The sequence below is a fragment of the Chaetodon auriga genome, chromosome 23, assembly GCF_051107435.1.
Source record: "Chaetodon auriga isolate fChaAug3 chromosome 23, fChaAug3.hap1, whole genome shotgun sequence".
In the NCBI taxonomy this organism is placed as follows: domain Eukaryota; kingdom Metazoa; phylum Chordata; class Actinopteri; order Chaetodontiformes; family Chaetodontidae; genus Chaetodon; species Chaetodon auriga.
This window is the reverse complement of record NC_135096.1, coordinates 7,557,824-7,575,673: the sequence shown is the minus strand read 5'-3', so window position 1 is coordinate 7,575,673 and position 17,850 is coordinate 7,557,824. Positions and strand designations below refer to the sequence as shown.

The following is a 17,850-nucleotide window of genomic DNA, read 5'->3' as shown; positions in this document are numbered from 1 at the left end:
TCGTTTTTCATTTCCTTCCTCCCATCCATGTCTTGTCTTCCCGGTGTTGTCTGTCTCTATCTCTCTCTCTCTCTCTCTCTCTCTCTCTCTCTCTCTCTCTCTCTCCCTTCGCAGTGGATGACTCAGCCAATTTGCCTCCCTCCCCTCCCCCCTCTCCATCCGCTGAGCAGATTGGGCCCGTGGCACAAGGTACACCCACACACACTTCTGACCAATCGGGCCATCCAGGATGAGAGTGTGAATGGTGGTGAGAGTGGTAAAAAAAAATATCTCTAAAAGGAGACACCAAACACACGGTCTTGAGGGTTTCAAGAGATTGTTTGTTCTCAAAAAATGTGGCAACCACTCGCATGATAAGGAAAGCCCCTCCTCTTTCTTCCCGTCCCTTCGTGTTTTTAAGTCAGGGTCTTCTGTCGCTTTGCATGTCAGCTGATCATATCACCTTTAAGGAGTATGACGCATGTGCCACACTGTTCTGTCCTGTTCACACTTTAGTTCCTCAGTTATTAGTTCTCGACAATTAGTTTTCTAACACATACGCCTATCTTATGTGAGTCAACCCTGGGCACTAGGGCTAGACAACACCAGCACCCTTCCTCCCTCTAGGCTATCGCACATAACCTGCCACTGGAGCCCTTCATCTCTTCATCGTTTTCCCCTCAAAACATCTCCACTGTTTGCTCATTTTTTCTATTGATTTTCTCAAGGAGTAAATCACAGATTGACTTTCAGCTCTTTACTCACAGAAAACAGTGCAGTCTGTTTTCCTGTCATTTCCTCCTTGCATGTGGCATGCAATCACCAAGATGTAGCATCACGTAGTCCCACTGCATGGATTAGGGCCAATGTCAACTATTCATTAAGGAACAGAACCAATTCTCAGAGATTTTTTTCTTGTGCTTAGGATATATTCTAAAAAAAGACATTCAGGGTTAAGAATATGACATAAGATGTCCTAAGACAAATTGGCAAATTCATAAAAGTTTCCCTTTTTTTTTTTAAATGCAAGTTATATATTTATATGGTTATCTATCAAGACTAGACTAGAAGGTGTGTTGATTGCATCCCATGCATCTCCATCAGAGCTGAAAGTGTCTTGTAACCCCTGTTTTACTGTCCTCCATGTCTCATCTATGTGTTTCCCTTCCCTGCTCAAAGAAGATAAAGTAGAGGTTGTCAGTCAACAGCAGGATGAGGATGAGGATGAGGAGGAGGCTCCGGAGGAGCCCCACAGTTACCCGGAGGAAGTGGCATATGAGCAGCCTGGAGACTTGCTCTTAGAGCAGGCAGGTTATTTAACAGAGCCGCAGGCTTTGGGCTTCCAGCAAGCCCAGACGCCTGAGGTCCTCAATGGAGGAAGTCATCAAGGTGAACACAGCCCATCACAAACAGGTGTGTGTGGTTTTATGAGTTTTGTATGCGTGCATACAGTTTGTGTGAGTGTACTGTATGTGTGAGCAACTGTTCATCCTTTCTTTATGAAAGCGTGCTGTGAATGTCTGTTCATAACCTATTTTGAATTATATTCTTGTGCTCTGCTGATGAGCACAAAGACTTTCCGCTTTTGATTTATGAAATGTGATGCAACTCGAGCTTTGCTGCCACCCTTCCTGCAGCTTTGTTGCTCTGAAATCCTTAAGCTTCTGCTTCAGTAGCTGAAGTTGCCATGTGCAAAATGATGTGACATAGCATTTTGATTTTGTGCTTTTTCATGCAAAACATGACATTTGCTTTTCATCAGAGAGACATTAGAACACCTGATCAACCATATTGTAGTTGATCATTTCTGCACCTTTGTATTGCCAGCTACATTGCAAATGCAAATATCACTGTCTAAACTGTCAAGCATTGTAGATTTAAGTGTTGCTAGAATTAGTGTCTGTATATTTTTATGTGGGTTTTGCTGGAATATTGTGTGCAAGAAGGTGTTTGAATACACCCACCTATATGGATGCTTCATGGATCAGTCTTGAATGTATTTTACGTCTGTTGTATATCACTTGCTTTAACTTTCGGTGTTGTTTTCATTTCATCCCAAGGCAAAGGATAATTCTGTTTTCCTATTGTTACTAAGAACACAGTTTGGGCATTACAATCCACCCTCATTGGACATGTATCATCAAACAATATAATCCAAACAATATAGAGATTCATTCACATCCACAATATTCCTGTGCTTGCAGCTGAAACTGCAATGACACCATTAACTTTGAGTTAATAACATCAAATAAAAGTATCTTTCTTTATCATCAGGTTGACCATTTTTATCAATCCTTGTGTATTGCAATAGGAATTCAATATATTTGTGTACATTTATTTCTTGTCATCTATCATCATGCAACTCATTCCTTCATTCCAGTTCTGCACGCTATCTCAGGTGCTGTGATCCCCCTGTGCTGATGTGGCCTGCTGCAAAATACACTGTGCTGTGTGTTTTGCTTGATGGAGAGCTACTGTATATATGTGCAGGAGGCTTTGGCTTGACTGTATTTGCTAGCTTTTGTGGATGCTTCCAGCAAAGCTTTTAGCTATTGTGACTCAGCACAAAGTTGTACAGTATCCTTCAAACTCACAGCCCAGCCAGAAGAATGTATCAGTAAGGCATCATGCGAGTCTGCTATGAAGGAAGATGAACCTCAAATGGCATCGCTACATCAGAAGGAGTTGGCAATTGAAAGAGCAACACCTGAGGATGCAGATCTCGCCTCGATCAAACCTCCTTCTCCCTCTGTGAAAGAGAAAGAGTTGTCTGACACTTCCTCAATTGAGCATGGTAACCAAGACAGAAAGGCTATAGTAGAAGGGGCTGCTGAGTGTAACTTGCCTGAGTCCAAAGCACAAGAAGCAAATCAACCTTTACTGACAGAGGAGTTTTCAAATCGTAAGCCGGAAGACAAAGAGGGAATTGCCCTACCTGGTAAATCAGGAGCCACTATGGATGAAAGCAAGGAAGAACCTGCGGCGGCTTTAGATAAGGTGGGCCAAGATAGTGGCAGTGACATCAGATTGCATGAGACACAAGTGACTGACATACAGACAGTGGACCAACGGCAAGAAACAGCCAAGTCAAGTCCAGAACCTGAAAAGTTGAAAGCCACATCAGATATTCTTGCAGGGCATGGGTCAGGAGCAAAAACCTACTTTGAGACATCTTCAAAAAGCCACGAAGAGGAGTCATCACAAACTCAGAGCTATTATGAACTCAGCACAGCAGCAGAGACAACGTTAAGTGGGGAAACTGAAAGCCCTATACAGAAACTTGAGGAACAACAAGACAGAAAAGCCAAAACATCATCTGGTAAAGTGTCATTAGAACAAAGGAGTCTCTCCCTGAACATTACTGTTGGGTCTTCGGCAGGACAGGCAGTGACTGGAGAGAAGTCAAAGACCCTCTCAGAAAGGTTATGTCCAATCAGTGGAAGCTTTGATGAATCGGAGGTTTATCCTGCAACACCATCTGTGGAGAGCCAGCACCAGTTTACTCCAGCTGTCTCCATAACCCCAACAACCACTGAATCATCTGAAGATATCCCCACCGATGTAGAAACTCCTTTGCCTTCTGATAAGCACAATTCTACATTTGAACGTTCAGGCAGCCTCTCTGAGATGTTGGACCTGGCTGGAGCCCTGCCTCGGCCATCATTAGAGAAGAGGGAGCATGACCACATGAGACGAAAGTCTATGCCCACCAATGTATCAGCTCTGGTTGGGAGTTCTTTGGCCAAGCTTGCCTTGGGAGAGCAGACCTCAAAAGTGGTGGGAGGGGAAAACCAGCTGGAGGAACTGGGCTACTGTGTCTTTAGCGAGTATTCAGGGCCCATGCCTTCTCCTGCTGATGTACCCAGTCCTGGTGACTCTCCACACCAGCGTTTCCCTTCTATGGAGAGTGAAGTTGAGGAAGAACTTGGGAACACAGAAGTTGAAGGTGTTCAAAAAGTAATGCAACAGCAAGATCACAAGGGAATTATCCCTGAGATGTCTCAAAAAGCAGTGTTTGAAAAGAAAGATGCACCAATAAAGTCTACCCTGATTCTTGAAAAAGCTGTGACAAGTGGAGTTAAACCTGATCGCCTAAGAATCCCAATGACTTCTTCAAAGGACAGATTGACTGAGTTTCGTTTGGAGAGTGGCTTGCCTGGTGACATAAAGATCCAAGCAATCCCTGAGGTAGATGTTGAAAAAGACCCCTCCAGAGAGGCTTCTCCCATCCCACCAGACAATTCCTTCACTTTCAGTCTGACGGAAAATGGAAGCAAGGCTCCCCCAACTCCCACCACTCCCAAATCCACAGATGATACACCTCAAGAAACCCAAGTCACTGAAGAGAAGGCAGGGAAAGATGTCTTACTCGAGGTCAAAGCAGAGAATGACCAAGAGGCTGAGAAGATTGATAATAAACAGACAAATCTAGATGAGGGGTTACAGAAATCTGAGCTGAAGGAATCAAAACAAAGAAGTGATGGGCCTGAAGTTATATCATCTCAGTGTTTAGAGAGCACAGAAGAAGATTGCAAGAAGATTCAAAGTGAGCATGGGACACCTACAAGATTAGACAGCATAGAAAAGCAAGAGACCTCAAAAGCTGTTCAGGATTTAAGTACGGGAAAGCCCTTAGATGAGAAAAATACCCAAATCCAGTTTCAAGAGGTGACTCTGGATAAATGCTCACCAAGGCCATGTACATCCTCCCCAGTGATCATTATACCTCAAGCACAAGTAGAAGAAGAAGCAGATGAAGAGGATGATATTGAGATTGCTGAAGAGCCTCAAGAGATGATGGAGGATGCTGAACCGCCTGTTCAAGCAGAGGGGCATCTAATTAAAGTGGATGGTAAGGAAGAGCCAAAGAAAGAGCAAGTGAGGCTGATGGTAGGCGATCAGATGGTGGAAGACGATCCCAAGTCTGGAGCAGAAGAATGGAGTCATAGTGCCCAAAACAGTGACGATGGGGAGCCTGCGACAGACAGTTCGCACCTGTCTCCATGCTCTGACCATGATCAACCAGTTGAGGGTGGCAGAGATGAAGGCATGGGAGAGGACAAAGTGGCAGAAGATGCACAAATGAATAGGGATAAGGGGAAGAAAGAGCAGGGCGAGGCTGTGAAGGGAGGCCAAACAAGGGAGCGGGAGATGGAGGAAGCTGGCTTGGATGAGGTAGGTGAAGAGAAAGAGCAGAAAATTATGGAAGAAGATAATGAGAGCGAGGCAAGGATGGGAGAGAAGGAGGATGACATCGAGACTGGTCAGGAGGTGGAAGAAACCCAGACCAGTCAGGCAGCTAACGATGAAACCACCATGGACGTCTCCATCCTAGATACAGACAGTGGCTGGATGGACTCACAAGGTACCCTGAGCTTGCAAAATTAATAAATTAATCACTTGTAAAATAAATGTTTAAGACATTTAATGTATATATAACATAAAACTAGTTAACACCATGTTTGTCGCTCGTAAATCTTATGATGTGTCTTTTGTACTAAACTAGCTCTGAGCTAGCTAGGAAATGTGGAGAATTAGTCCTCTTTCAATCCCTCCCTACTGCAGATGATGACAAAAGTGTCATGACTGAGCAAATCGAAGCCCTTCCTCAGACCCAGAGTCCAACCAGTACACCTGTGGTGGACAGACCCGCTAAACGGGCCCCTGGCAGAGGAAGGGGCCGCCCTGGCGCCATTGAGAGTAGAGTGTTGCGCAAAGTAACCAGCCACCATCCGCCAAGAGAGGAGATCAAGAAGAAAAAAGGTTCCAATTCTGTGTCAAAGAAATGTTGTGTAGCATAAAACAAACTGTTATGTACTTTGTTATTATCAAGGTACATTTGAACTCTTTTTTTCACTATGATGTCACTTATGAAACTTGATGTTAAACACAAATTTGCCTCTCTGCAGTGCATTTAACCAAGGTTTGCATGTTGGTATAATCCTGTCTCTCCTCTTTGCTAGTAGGCGCGAGGAGGGCTGACCAGAATAAGGTGTCAGCCCTCCAAAGTCGTTCTCCATCTCGAAAGAGTGTAGCCAAAGCGGCAGCCAGACATCCTAGGCCCGCTCTGCTTCACGGCTCTGCTAGACGCAAGGCCACAGGTGAACACTCTTCACCGGGAAATCAGTGCCGTGGATAGAGAGAGTGCAACCAAAATCTCAAATCTGACTCACATTTTTAGACCGGCTTCATGTGAACTGAAGGCAACACATGCAAGCATCGCTAACGGCACAAAGCCTGACAAATGCCGAACCCTTTATTTATTCAAGTGGAAATTCAATCGAGGCTGAAACTGTCGCCTCGTGCGTCCAATCACGAGCACTGAAAGTTTTGATGATCTCTCTCTATTGATGGCTCTTTAAGGAATCAAGCAGGTGCAATGTAGCTGGCAAACATCATGTGCTGCTTACCCATATGTAAAACATCATGTTTGGTCTTTTTTTTTTTTATGAGCTCCACTTCTCTGTCTATTTTTTTTTTCTTCTAACTTTATCCTTGTCAAAAGTGGAGTCCCTACTCCTGCTTGGCCTCATATTCATGTTTATTTCCGCTCACTGATGCTGTCTTCAACTGTGATTAGCGTTTATTGTGTGAATGTGGAGCTACTCTGGTTTCTTTTCCTGACAGCTAAATGTCACTTGTATATGTTTGCTGGAAATGGCTGCATGTTGAAGGTCTTTCATTCAGCTGGACTGAAAAGGTCTACGAATGTGAACTGAGAGTGACTAAGCTGCTGTGGTGTGATGCGTGGGGGGTGTTTCACTGAGCTCTGTCATTTGGATGCGGAACACAAATGCTGCAAAGGCTATTTGCTCCCGATGTTTACGCTTGGACGACTCAGAGTGGATTTATGGATGTGTACGTGTGTGGAAATTCGCTCGCAAATGTCTCCCCGTGCTGGTTTACATTGGTCATTACAGCGGGACTCTTTGTTTACAGGTATGGAAAGCTATCAGCCCCTGAGCGTGGCCCACCAGTCCAGGGAGAGGACCACTGTAAGTACTGTCAACTATGACACACACACACACACACACTGTGATTCATTTTTGTTGTCTCTAATTGCGTCATTGGGTTTATTGTTTGCATGACAAACTCGCCATTTTCTTCCTTTCTTTCCATTTCTGCATGCCTGAGTGTGTCTTTTGTGTTTCTCTCTGTGTGCATATTCATTTTGTCTTGCATGCCTGCCTCTGTCCTTGCGCCAGTCTCGACAGAGAAAATCTGTGAGTACAGAAACCGAAGAAGAGGAGGCAGACAGACTTGTGTTGTAGCATTTTAGCACCTAAAGCACTTAAAGTGTGCGATACGAGGGTAAAAGGGTCCTTGTAAATATGAATCCCTTAATTTTACACTTCTAGCCACAAAAAAACAGTTTCTCTGTCAAGTCTACATCTACCTAAACGTTTCATCTTTTCATCCCCATCATTCAAAGTTTTTTAAAAGAAAACCACTTGTATATGTTTTACACTACTTCTGATCTCTCAGTATTTTTATTGTTTTATAAAATTTACTTTTGTGCTTTGCTCGTTTTTGTGTCTCATTGGACATTGGAGTTTAACTTTAAATACAACTGAAACCTCAAAAAGGGTAATTCAGGTTTTTTGAAGCGGTCGTCAAGAGGAACTTGTCCATGTGGACAGGGGCAGCATCGATATCAGTTTAAGTTTAGACTTTATTTAGAACATTTTCACCGCTTTGCCTTGCCATCACACAGCTGTTTCCGATGCGAAACTGAAGTCGTTATATCTCTATATGTTCTTTTCAAAGCCGCCAGACGCCTTTGACAAAAACAGTGATTTCACTTTGGAGAACACGCGAGTTGCAGGTCTGCCACTGCGTCGGGTTTGTTTGTGTTATTGTGAGACTTTGTGGTCTGAGGCGAAAAATTGCTGTTTTTGTTAAAGGAGTCTGGTGGGTTTGGAGAGAGCAGTATAACAGCTTCAATGTCCTGTAGATAAAACACTGACTCTGCATCAGCACTTCACTTCCACCCCGCTTCAAAAAACCTGTACTGTCCTCATAAATACATCCATTTCATCTCCATCATCCCATCTCACTTCTTCCTTTCTCCTTCTGTTTGTCACCTCTGCCCACATCTGCCTCACATCCTGCATGCTTTCCCACCTCGTGTCGCGGCTTCTGCCCAGAGCCCCACGAGGGCCGTTCTGTTAAAGATGGCAGTTCAGCGCCGGGCATCCGATCAGCATCTCCACCGGCCCGGCTCTGCCTGTAGCCTTAAACGCAGCCCGCTTGTGGAGGCGGAGCTCAGTGAGGTCCGCCCCTCCTCTGCATGTGCCCGCCAGTCCCCTCTGCCAAGTAAATGGGCAGAGAAGGTAAAGTGAAAGGAAGATAGGGGATTGACAGGCAGCTGGAACCAGTGTCCATGAACACTGCATGTGAGTGAGCCTCTCTTATTGACTGTACAGTGTGTGTGTGTGTGTGTTCATTCAGGAGAGAGCGTACCGCAGCCCAGAGAAGAGGTCGTCCCTGCCTAGGCCTGCCAAATCTCTGACACGCCACATCCCTGCTGCTGAACAGGAGGACAACAGCACCCCATCCAGGCCAACCTGTAAGAATGCACACATATACGTACAACATAACTCAGAACCTTCCAGCAAGTTCACCTCCTGATTTAACTCCCCAGCAGCAGATTGCTTCTTTACGCTCTTTTACTAATGACTCTCCTCAGTCACTTTGTTTTGAATCATTTTCTTCAATTTTAACTGCGACCGCCTTGCACCTCCTGCCCCGCTTTTCTCTGCTTCCCCCGTTTCTTTTTCCTCCCTGTCCTTTTGCCTCTCCCCTCTCAAAGCGTTCCAGTCCAGAGTGGACAGCAGGTCTGGAAGAGGCCCTGGTATGGCAGGTAGACCACCCAGTAGCTCCTGTTAGACCCATCACACCCTCCTCATCAACATACATCTGGTTCTAAAAATAATATTTATTTTGTTTTTTAAAAAGAATTCTGTATAGTACTGAGCATCTTCCTTTAGTTTTGTTCCCAAATTTATCACAATTGTGTTAAATTTGGCTTTGTCAAACCTGCAGTCTCCTTATCAGAGGAGCAGGTGGGGTCCATAACAACGGGTCGCTGCTTCTTGCTCTTATTCAGGATGTTGTCGGCTGAAATCTTATTGGCGCTGCACCAGTATCCCAGCAACAAGCCGGCAGCATTAAATGGATTCAGCCGACCGTGTGTGCTTTCCCGCATCCTGTTAAACATTCTTGTTTGACCTGGGTTGCATGTTATGTTGAGCAAATTCGGTGTCGTGTTGACAGCTCTGTGAGTGTTATGTTTCCTTATCATCAACATCAGAGCCAGATGAAGGATCACACACTCCGATCCATCTGTTGCTTTCATGTTTGTGTGTCTGTTTTTGTCTTTCTGTCTTTTCCCATCTGTCTGTCTTCCTCCTTTTTCCCTTTGAAGTGTTTCTGTCTCCAGGAAGGGTTTTCTTTCTTCTTCTCATAAGCGTAATCCATCAATGTCTCTCCTCCTCTCAAGGCACAGACTCGGCGCGTTCCCGATCAGTCCGCAGTGGCGCCTCCACCCCCGGCTCCTCCGCCGTCACGCCGGGCACGCCCCCCAGCTACTCCTGCCGCACCCCCGGCTCGCGCACCCCCGGCAGCCACACACCCAAGTCCTTCAGCGTCCTCCAGGAGAAGAAGGTGGCGGTGATCCGGACCCCGCCCAAGTCTCCTTCCTCCGCCCAACGGCAGCTGAAGGTTCTCAATCAGCCCCTGCCTGACCTGAAGAATGTAAAGTCCAAGATCGGGTCCACCAGCAACCTCAAGCACCAGCCGAAAGGCGGGCAGGTAACTACCCTGAAACATGGCAGTCATCATGTTATTGGAGTCACACTCTGGATTTTAAAAACATTAAACATTAAAACTCTTTGTCACGCTCGCAGGAAATCTTCACAGCACGTAGAGGGAGATGAATTTACTGCAATATGCAAGATAGTCCATGAACAGCAGGGAGAAAAACAGATTTACAAAGATGTACTCAACCAACATCATGTTCTATGATTTGTGGGTGATGAAGCGCTTCATGTAATTACCCAACTCTGCCACATGAGGGCAGTAAAGGACAACGTTAGATTGTCCATCTTAAAAAACGAAAATGAACGTGATTTGTCTGAAATAGGTGAAATAATAAGTAGTTTTTTCAGATCAGCTCTTGCTATGTTGTACAAATCAAGCAAGACTAATACTTAAATAAGTCGAATTTTGAATTTTTTGCTTTATTGTAGCCATACACCCAAGATGCACTCATTGTGTTTAAAAGACAAGAAAGTAGACAGTGACAGATTCAAGATACAGGAACAGTGTCTATTGTCAGAATAGAGGAACCTAAAAAAAAAAGGTTTTCTCTCATCTGCGAGTTGTAGAAATGGTGTAAAATGCTCAAATATCTCTCCTCACATCCTCACGATCACTCACTGTCTGACCTGCCTCTAAACCCACTTCCTCTGACTGTCCTCTCCCTGTCTGCTGTCATCTCCGTCATCAGCTGCCCCCGGCCTTTTTCCCTCACTTTCCCTTTGTCTTCCTTCTCCTTACCTTCCTCAAATTTCTCCCCGTTGAAGAGGGACGCAGACCAAAGCGTGTGTTAATCTGTGGAGCACATTGAAAACAGCTATTCTCTTAAGAATCCTCTCCAGGAGCAGTCATCTGCAGACTCATTTGCCCTGGGGACCTGCTTTCGTCATCTCTCTGCAGGATCCCCCCCACCCCCCCCGGCTCTGAGTATTAATAATTGCAAGCAGATTTATTTATTGAGAAGTTGCTTCAAGGACACAGAGTGGGAATATTACACCTGGCATCGCTTTTTTTTTTTCGTTTGTTAGGTTTCAAACAAAACCCAGATCCCCCAAAAGAAGGGTGAAACAGACGCACGTTCGACTAATAGACTTATTTTTAATCACATCACCAGGCAACAGACAGCGCTAATTAATATTACAGAAGTGAGGCTGTACATCAGCCCCTGTGATGTATGCAGGAGGAGGCGAGTAATTGTCATTGTTGCCAGCTCTACTGTCCTCTTTGGGGAGGAATGTGACATAGGGGCAGAAATTTTTAATGAAGCTGGGTGACGTACGGCTTGACGGAGCAGCAGGGCAGGCTGTGTGGAGCACAGACACCAGGCCTGAGGGTCGACTGCAGAAAATTCTGAAATAAATGCAGAAAAAAATTAATTTTGTGTGCTAAAATGACATTTGGGGCTTATTCATAATTATATAATGTCTTAATATCATTTAATTTTGTTGTTATGTTGTAACAGAATGCAGAATAAATATTTAGTAGCAGCGATCCATTGATTATTAAATGAACTGTTTCAGCTCTAGTATAAATAACAAATTAATAATATGCATGTTTAGTTCAACCAGACAGTCTTTGGGTTTAGTGCAGGTGCATTGTCATTGCTTGACCTTGCAGCTTTCTGTGCTGCAACAGCTGTAGAGGGAGTGTAGGAACTGTGAAAATAAGAAAAAAAAAAAAAAGAAGGCACTGAAGCAGTGCGTGCGTCCACACACACGGTGGAGGTGAGAGACAGTCCAGGTCAGGTGACGGAGGCTCGCTGTCGGGGCTGTCTTGTGTTTTCCCTGAACCTCTTTCGGTCTCCTTCCCACCCTCTTTCTCTCAGTAGGCATTTTTAAAATAATCCTTATTTTGCACCTGGCAGAAATGCTCTCATTGGTTGTTTCACCACCTGTTTTTTCTTCAACTTGTAGTTTTAGGCTTTGTAATGTTAATTGCCACCTCTGGGACTCTGCAGACACTGTGAATGTCACCACGTGTTTGATGTAAACGCATGTAAAGACACGCTGATCGCTCACCTCGCACTTATCTAACGGAGGCACATATAGTGTTTTCTGTTTTGAGTTTTTTTTTTTTTTTTTCTTCAAATTCGATTATGTTTTAGGTTCAAATTTTGCACGAGAAGCTGGACTTCAGTCATGTTCAGTCAAAGTGCGGCTCCAAGGACAATCTGAAGCACTCGCCCAAAGGAGGCAATGTATGTACGCCTTTCTCTTCTCTCTCTCTCTCTCTCTCTCTTCCTGTTTCTCTTTTCAGCTGGGGCTGTTGTGGCTCTCTCTCATGCTACTTTTATGTGTTCATCTGTTTGTCTGAAGCTGTTCGGCAGAAGCGTTTATTTCCAAAGTGCAACACATCCACGTTCGCAAAGTTCCCTCTGATGAGTGCTAGTTTTTGTCGTCGGTCCGTGCCGTCCGTTCCGTCCCCTCTTTCGTACTTGTGCAAATATTGAGTGGATGTTGCACTTGGGAATTAAACTCTTTCAAATATGCTTGAGGCTGTTGTAACAACTCAGGGACGAGTTCAAGACTGGATTATAGCACTAAAAGTGCAGCTTGCGCATAAAAAGTCCATCCATAAAAGGCTTCAGTGGGTTTTCTGTGCTGTAGATCAGCTCCAGTTCAAATTCCCCAGCGCCAACGTGAGTGGCGACAGATTGACAGGTCGTGGATTTAAAAATGGGACACTTTTACAGGATTATATGGGGTGGGAAGGGGGGGGGGGGGGGGGGGATTTTTTAAGCCTTCCCCCTCATCCAGTTTGAGAAGCCCTCAGTGTTCGCTGTTTGTTTGTATGAAAAAGTCACCCTGTCATTCCCAGGTCATGATCCCGAGTGTAAAACTGGATTTTAGCCATGTCCAGGCTAAATGTGGCTCCCTGGACAAAATCCAGCACAGCGCAGGCGGGGGAAACGTGAGTGACACACACACACGCACACACATCCAAAGACCTCTCTCCAGGTTGAGGTTAATAAACCGACTCATTCGGGCATGAACGTGTTTGTGGGTTATAGTGGTGGAGTGTTTTTGTCTTCAAAAATATTTACTATTTGTCTTTGCACAACATACAGAATCTGTGCATAGTGTAAACACCCCTTTACGGCATGCATTACACTAATTCATATTACCCACGCGCAATAAAGTTTAATGGAAGCAGCTGCTCCCTGTAGCCTCACGTCGCGCCCGTGCTCTGTGTTTGCTTGCTGTCTGCGCTGTTACTGCTTGCTTTCATGTTCACCTCTCTTCAGGGAGCCGCCATCAGCGCCTCTGTGTTTCTTCGACTTCATCGGCGCTCATCCGCAGATTCATGTTGTGTCACCTCACGGCTCATTTATCACTTTTCGAGAGTGTCTTTCTCACCACAGAACATATCCGCCTTCTGATGTTGTTTTTCTGGTAAATACATGTTATTATCTGCTGCTTCCCATAGATCCAAATCCAGTCCAAGAAGATCGACTTGAGCCACATCACCTCCAAATGTGGCTCCATGTCCAACATCCACCACAGACCAGGTGCTGTACAACCAGAGCTGTGGCTGCACATTGACACCGGACAAGGAATTTAAGGATGCTTTTCATAAACTAGTTGTTCATCCTTTATTTTACCTCTTCGGCATATTTTTCTTCATGGATTATAGAATGAGATAATTGAAAACAGTTCAACTGATTGTCTTGTTTTCCAGAATGTAGAAGTTTATGTAGTGTAGTTCAGCTTATTTTGGACTCAAACTGCAGCGTAACAACAGATGACAGAGGCTGTGCAGTGGACGTCCACATTGGAAATCATAGAAGAACATATACATATAGAAAAACATGCACATTGACCATCTTGACTGATGCGCAGTGAGGGTGGTACATAGAAAAAGCTGTTGTTTTTATGTCCTTTGCGAGCACTGCAGTGGCATTCTTTGCACTGAGCACGTCGCTCAGGAGAAGCGCTGCCCTGCAGGCGAGTGATGCCCCGCGGGTTTGACGCCTTTCTTCTCCTCCTTGCTGTCCTGTTCCCAGGGGGAGGTAACGTGCGTATTGAGAATGTGAAGCTGGACTTTAAAGACAAGGCCCACGCCAAGGTCGGCTCCCTGAGCAACGCCAGCCACACTCCTGGAGGGGGGAACATCATGGTAAAAAGAGCCACACAAATACACCACCCTGTGCACGCAGAGTCCCTGCCGCTGCCGGTTTCTGTAAAAATAAACTCCCGTGAACTTAAGTCTCTCTCTCTCTGCGCCAGATCGAGAGCCACAAGCTGACCTTCCGGGAATCGGCCAAAGCTCGGGTGGATCACGGCGCGGAAATCGTCGTCACCCACTCCCCTGGCATCGAGACGGGAGGCACCTCCCCTCGCCTGTCCTCCGCCGGCAGCGTCAACGTCCTGGAGTCGCCCCAGCTCTCCACCCTGGCCCAGGATGTCACCGCTGCCCTGGCCAAGCAGGGCTTATGAGTGGGCTGCCTCCGCTTTGGATACCCTCAAAAATCCACCACTCCTTTTCCCATTCACTCTCATTCACTCATCCAGTGTTCTCCCACGGTCCTTCACCGCAACATGACCCCCACACACTTGACCCGACAGGTTCTGCAGTTGTAGCTGATTGACCGCCTCGTCCATCATGACCCCCTCAGCCCTTCCAGCCGGATTTTAAAAACTGAATTCTGAGGTTATGCTTCACTCACGCCCGGTCACTCTCTGTTTTTCATTCATTTCCATTCACTCAAACATGGACTTTTCTGTTTTTGTCTTAGATAGGCCGAATACTAAGGTTTGAATGGATGCGCTTGTCTGAGAAGGCGTTGACGGTTTTATGATTGTACAGCAATTTTTAGCGTGAAAAAGCATCACATTCCACTTGTATGGGGATAAAGACGAAACTCATGCATAATGTCCATTCAGAATTTATATGGTACTGAATGCAAGATGTAACTACTAGATACTAGACGCTAGTCTTTAAAGATACAACCGTGTGAGAGACTTAACTGTCAGAAACGTGTATGGCTGATGAGCATGTCTGCTAAAAAGTGACTTTTTTCAAGTCAAACGACATGACTTTTTTTTCTTCGTTCGTTGGTTGGTTTTCATGTTATGATTTCCTGATATGTGCTGAATCGTTGGACAAATTGTGTTCTGTTTTCTTTTTTTTTTTTTTTTATATATGTCACTGTAGTGGAAGTTGTTCCAGTTTTGTACGTTCCCTGTGGCTGCACTGGCTTATTAGCACTTAAATGTGGATAACCATTGCAGTTGTGTCGAGTCAAGCGCTTAAAGGCTAGCTTTCCGATAGATTTTATTTTTCTTTGGTTGCAAACCAGTGGGCTGCTCTTTTTGTTTGGTTTTACATTAGTTCTGTAGTTTTATTAGGCTGCAACAATGCTGTTATGCTGGCATGGCAAATACGTGGTAAATAAATTAGATCTACCGGGAGGAAGTAAACTTTACAGTCTGAGTGTAAATGGCCATGGTGTACATGTCAAGGCCCCTCGTGCCCCTGTGACCTTTCTCTTGCAGAGACTGGGTCGTGCGATGTGTTTGGGCGGGCCGCGGGCCCAGAGTTTGTTTGAAAAGTGGGAAGTACGAAGCTTTATAAGAAAACATTCCACTGACAGAGCAGCTGCTCGGCCCGTTCGCGCGACTGAAGCGGTCACTTCACAGGAAGTGAAAGCAGAATTGAAGAAGGGGAGTAACCCTCAACTTTGCAGCCGTTAGAATTCATAAAGAAAAAGAATAAAAAACAAAACCGTTCTAGCATATTCTCTGCTCACCATTGTGGAACTCCTCTGCCCTCCTTCTCCTCCTCCTGATGTCAGTCGCCCCTCCAGTGTTTTTCTGTGCTTCCTATGCTCTTGCCTCCCTCCTTTCCCAGCCCCTCTTTGCCTGTGTAAGTGTATTTAAAAGACCATGTAGATGTGTGCACACTTTTCCGATGTTTGAGACGTACTGATGACAAATGCTCCTACAGGATGACGACAACAGAAATAAAGAAAATGGAAACTGGATCGCTCTATTGTCTTCTGTTATTGTGCTTCGGGATACTTTTTTTTTGCAGAGTCTGCCGTGGTTCTACAGCAGCCCAGAATGGACAAATCAAACACTGGCTTTAAAGAGGGGCCTTTCACATTCTTTCTATTCAGGTGGTTTTCATTATGCAACCTCACCGCAAATCCTACACGCTCGACTTTAGTTTTCTTGTTAAAAGTCTGATGTCTTCGTGATGTTGTCTGGGTCATGTGGGCTTTGGTTTGAGGGTTAAAATGTAAAGCTTGCCTTACAGACTGGACATATGAAAGATGCTGGCATTTAAGAGGCAGGAGGGTGCTATCCAGTCGCATTATGCAGTGTGAAAAACAAATTCTAAATATCTTGGCCTCCTCTGCATCAATTTCCACCACTCTGTTGTATATGTCTCTTGTGAGTGCTACAACTTTATGGAAATCACTGGAGTACCATTATGCGTCATGATTGGCTTTATTTTTGATATTTGAAGTACATGCCCGTTTGACCTTTTAATTTCAGATACAGCTCCTTTACCAGTGTGGTATTGGTATACCTCAAATACCTCATACCTCAGTAAAAACTGGATGTTTTCCTGTGTCTGTATGGCCCACGACCACGTCTACCTGGGTGATTAAACAACCTGTTGATATCCAAAAGCCGCATTATCCCGCATGTGAACGCACCATCCAATCCAGCGATTCAACGCGTGCAGTTTGCAGCAGTTTGTGTTTCGGCCATATGAGAGTTTCTGAGCAATTTCCCATCATGATGCACAAAGCAGAGGACTGACGAGGAAGACATCTGGTCCAGCGGCAGGCAGGCAGGCAGGCTGCGTCTTTAAGCTCCGCCGCCGATAAATTAGCACGCCGATCAACTGTCCCTGTCCGGTGAGGGAGGTGCTGAAATCAGAGCGCTCCATCCTTCTCCCCCCACCCACCCGCCGCCCCCCGCTCTCTCTCTCTCTCTCTCTCTCTCTCTCTCTCTCTCTCTCTCTCTCTCTCCATTGCCGCCGACCGACCGACACTTGCAGCCATTTTACGCAGGACGAACCCAATCATGTCGTGAGCGGAGCTCGCTGGTCACCTGGGCAGAGCCAGCAGCCGCCGCCGCGCGTCCCGGTGGTCGCACAGGCGGCCAGGCAGGAAGGTCCGGCCAAAATGGTGAAGAGGAAAAGCCTGGACGAGAACGAGCCGGAGTGCGGGAAAGGAATACCGTTCCCCATCCAAACCTTCCTATGGAGGCAAACCAGGTTAGTGTGTGCTTCCGTGGAAATTGATAACAGGTGTTTGCCGTTGCCGAAATTAGGAGCGTCAGGGAATTGACAGCCGCCACGTCAAAGTCCCTGCATGACACACGAAAAGGCGCCCTCATTTCTATCTTAATATGCTTCACAATACGCGTGTTATTACGATTCGAGCCGTGAGTGGGTAACCGTGCCACTGAACGTGTCAATTCACTGGTTTCTCTGAATGTTTTTTTTTAAATGGAGGAAGGTGGGCTGCATGTTTTGTGCAAGCTGTGTAACTGTGAATGGAGACGGCTGCAGATTGCATGATGTCACACCTGTAAAACGAATTTACGCAGAAAGTGGGCTAAAGAGAATAAAAAGGGGTTTGTGAATGAGCTGCAGTGGGATGACTGCTCATGTTTATATATTATGTATTAATGTTTAGTTTCTTAAAAATACAGTTTGACATGTAGGAGGTGTAATACTGTAACCTACATTTATTTTTTTTAATCTATTTTTCAGCGCATTTCTGCGTCCAAAGTTGGGAAAACAGTATGAAGCGTCTTGTGTGGTAAGTTATTTCCGTAATGCCGTGTGCGTGATGAGGGGAAATAATCGCTCTCTTCCCTGTAATCTGTTTTTACCTTAATGCACCTGCAAATAGTGATTTTACATTTAGCAAATTAGTTTCCCCCCCCTTGCTTCCTCCTATGACCCAGGAGCCAGACCTTTGGAAACTCATATCCATAATGACGTTTCTCCAGATCCCTTTGGCTCTAAACAGAGCTGCCACTGTCTCTCCCACAGGCATTGCCTTGCTTGGGGCCATGTGGGACATTTAGA

At 45.4% G+C, this 17,850-nt stretch overlaps 2 protein-coding genes across 26 annotated transcripts in view; both read left to right on the top strand.

The window, feature by feature from the left end:
* LOC143316259 (uncharacterized) overlaps window positions 1-15,781 on the top strand; it is a 50,392-nt gene extending 34,611 nt beyond the window's left edge. For 4 of the 12 annotated variants that reach the window (XM_076724127.1, XM_076724129.1, XM_076724131.1 and 1 more), the window contains exons 5-17: window positions 115-189; window positions 2,576-5,344; window positions 5,545-5,742; window positions 5,943-6,080; window positions 6,919-6,974; window positions 8,431-8,548; window positions 8,792-8,842; window positions 9,482-9,792; window positions 11,903-11,995; window positions 12,616-12,708; window positions 13,225-13,306; window positions 13,802-13,914; window positions 14,025-15,781. In XM_076724127.1, coding sequence (XP_076580242.1) covers window positions 115-189; window positions 2,576-5,344; window positions 5,545-5,742; window positions 5,943-6,080; window positions 6,919-6,974; window positions 8,431-8,548; window positions 8,792-8,842; window positions 9,482-9,792; window positions 11,903-11,995; window positions 12,616-12,708; window positions 13,225-13,306; window positions 13,802-13,914; window positions 14,025-14,234 — 4,307 coding nt within the window. In that variant the 3' untranslated portion in view covers window positions 14,235-15,781. The remainder of the gene's footprint in view (window positions 1-114; window positions 190-2,575; window positions 5,345-5,544; window positions 5,743-5,942; window positions 6,081-6,918; window positions 6,975-8,430; window positions 8,549-8,791; window positions 8,843-9,481; window positions 9,793-11,902; window positions 11,996-12,615; window positions 12,709-13,224; window positions 13,307-13,801; window positions 13,915-14,024) is intronic. The other 8 variants (XM_076724132.1, XM_076724136.1, XM_076724133.1 and 5 more) reach the window with 8 other exon arrangements.
* Window positions 15,782-16,808: 1,027 nt separating this feature from the next.
* The window catches only part of unc80 (unc-80 homolog (C. elegans)), a 38,418-nt gene continuing 37,376 nt past the window's right edge, over window positions 16,809-17,850 (top strand). For all 14 annotated transcript variants that reach the window (XM_076724014.1, XM_076724009.1, XM_076724012.1 and 11 more), the window contains exons 1-2: window positions 16,809-17,028; window positions 17,530-17,578. In XM_076724014.1, coding sequence (XP_076580129.1) covers window positions 16,937-17,028; window positions 17,530-17,578 — 141 coding nt within the window. In that variant the 5' untranslated portion in view covers window positions 16,809-16,936. The remainder of the gene's footprint in view (window positions 17,029-17,529; window positions 17,579-17,850) is intronic.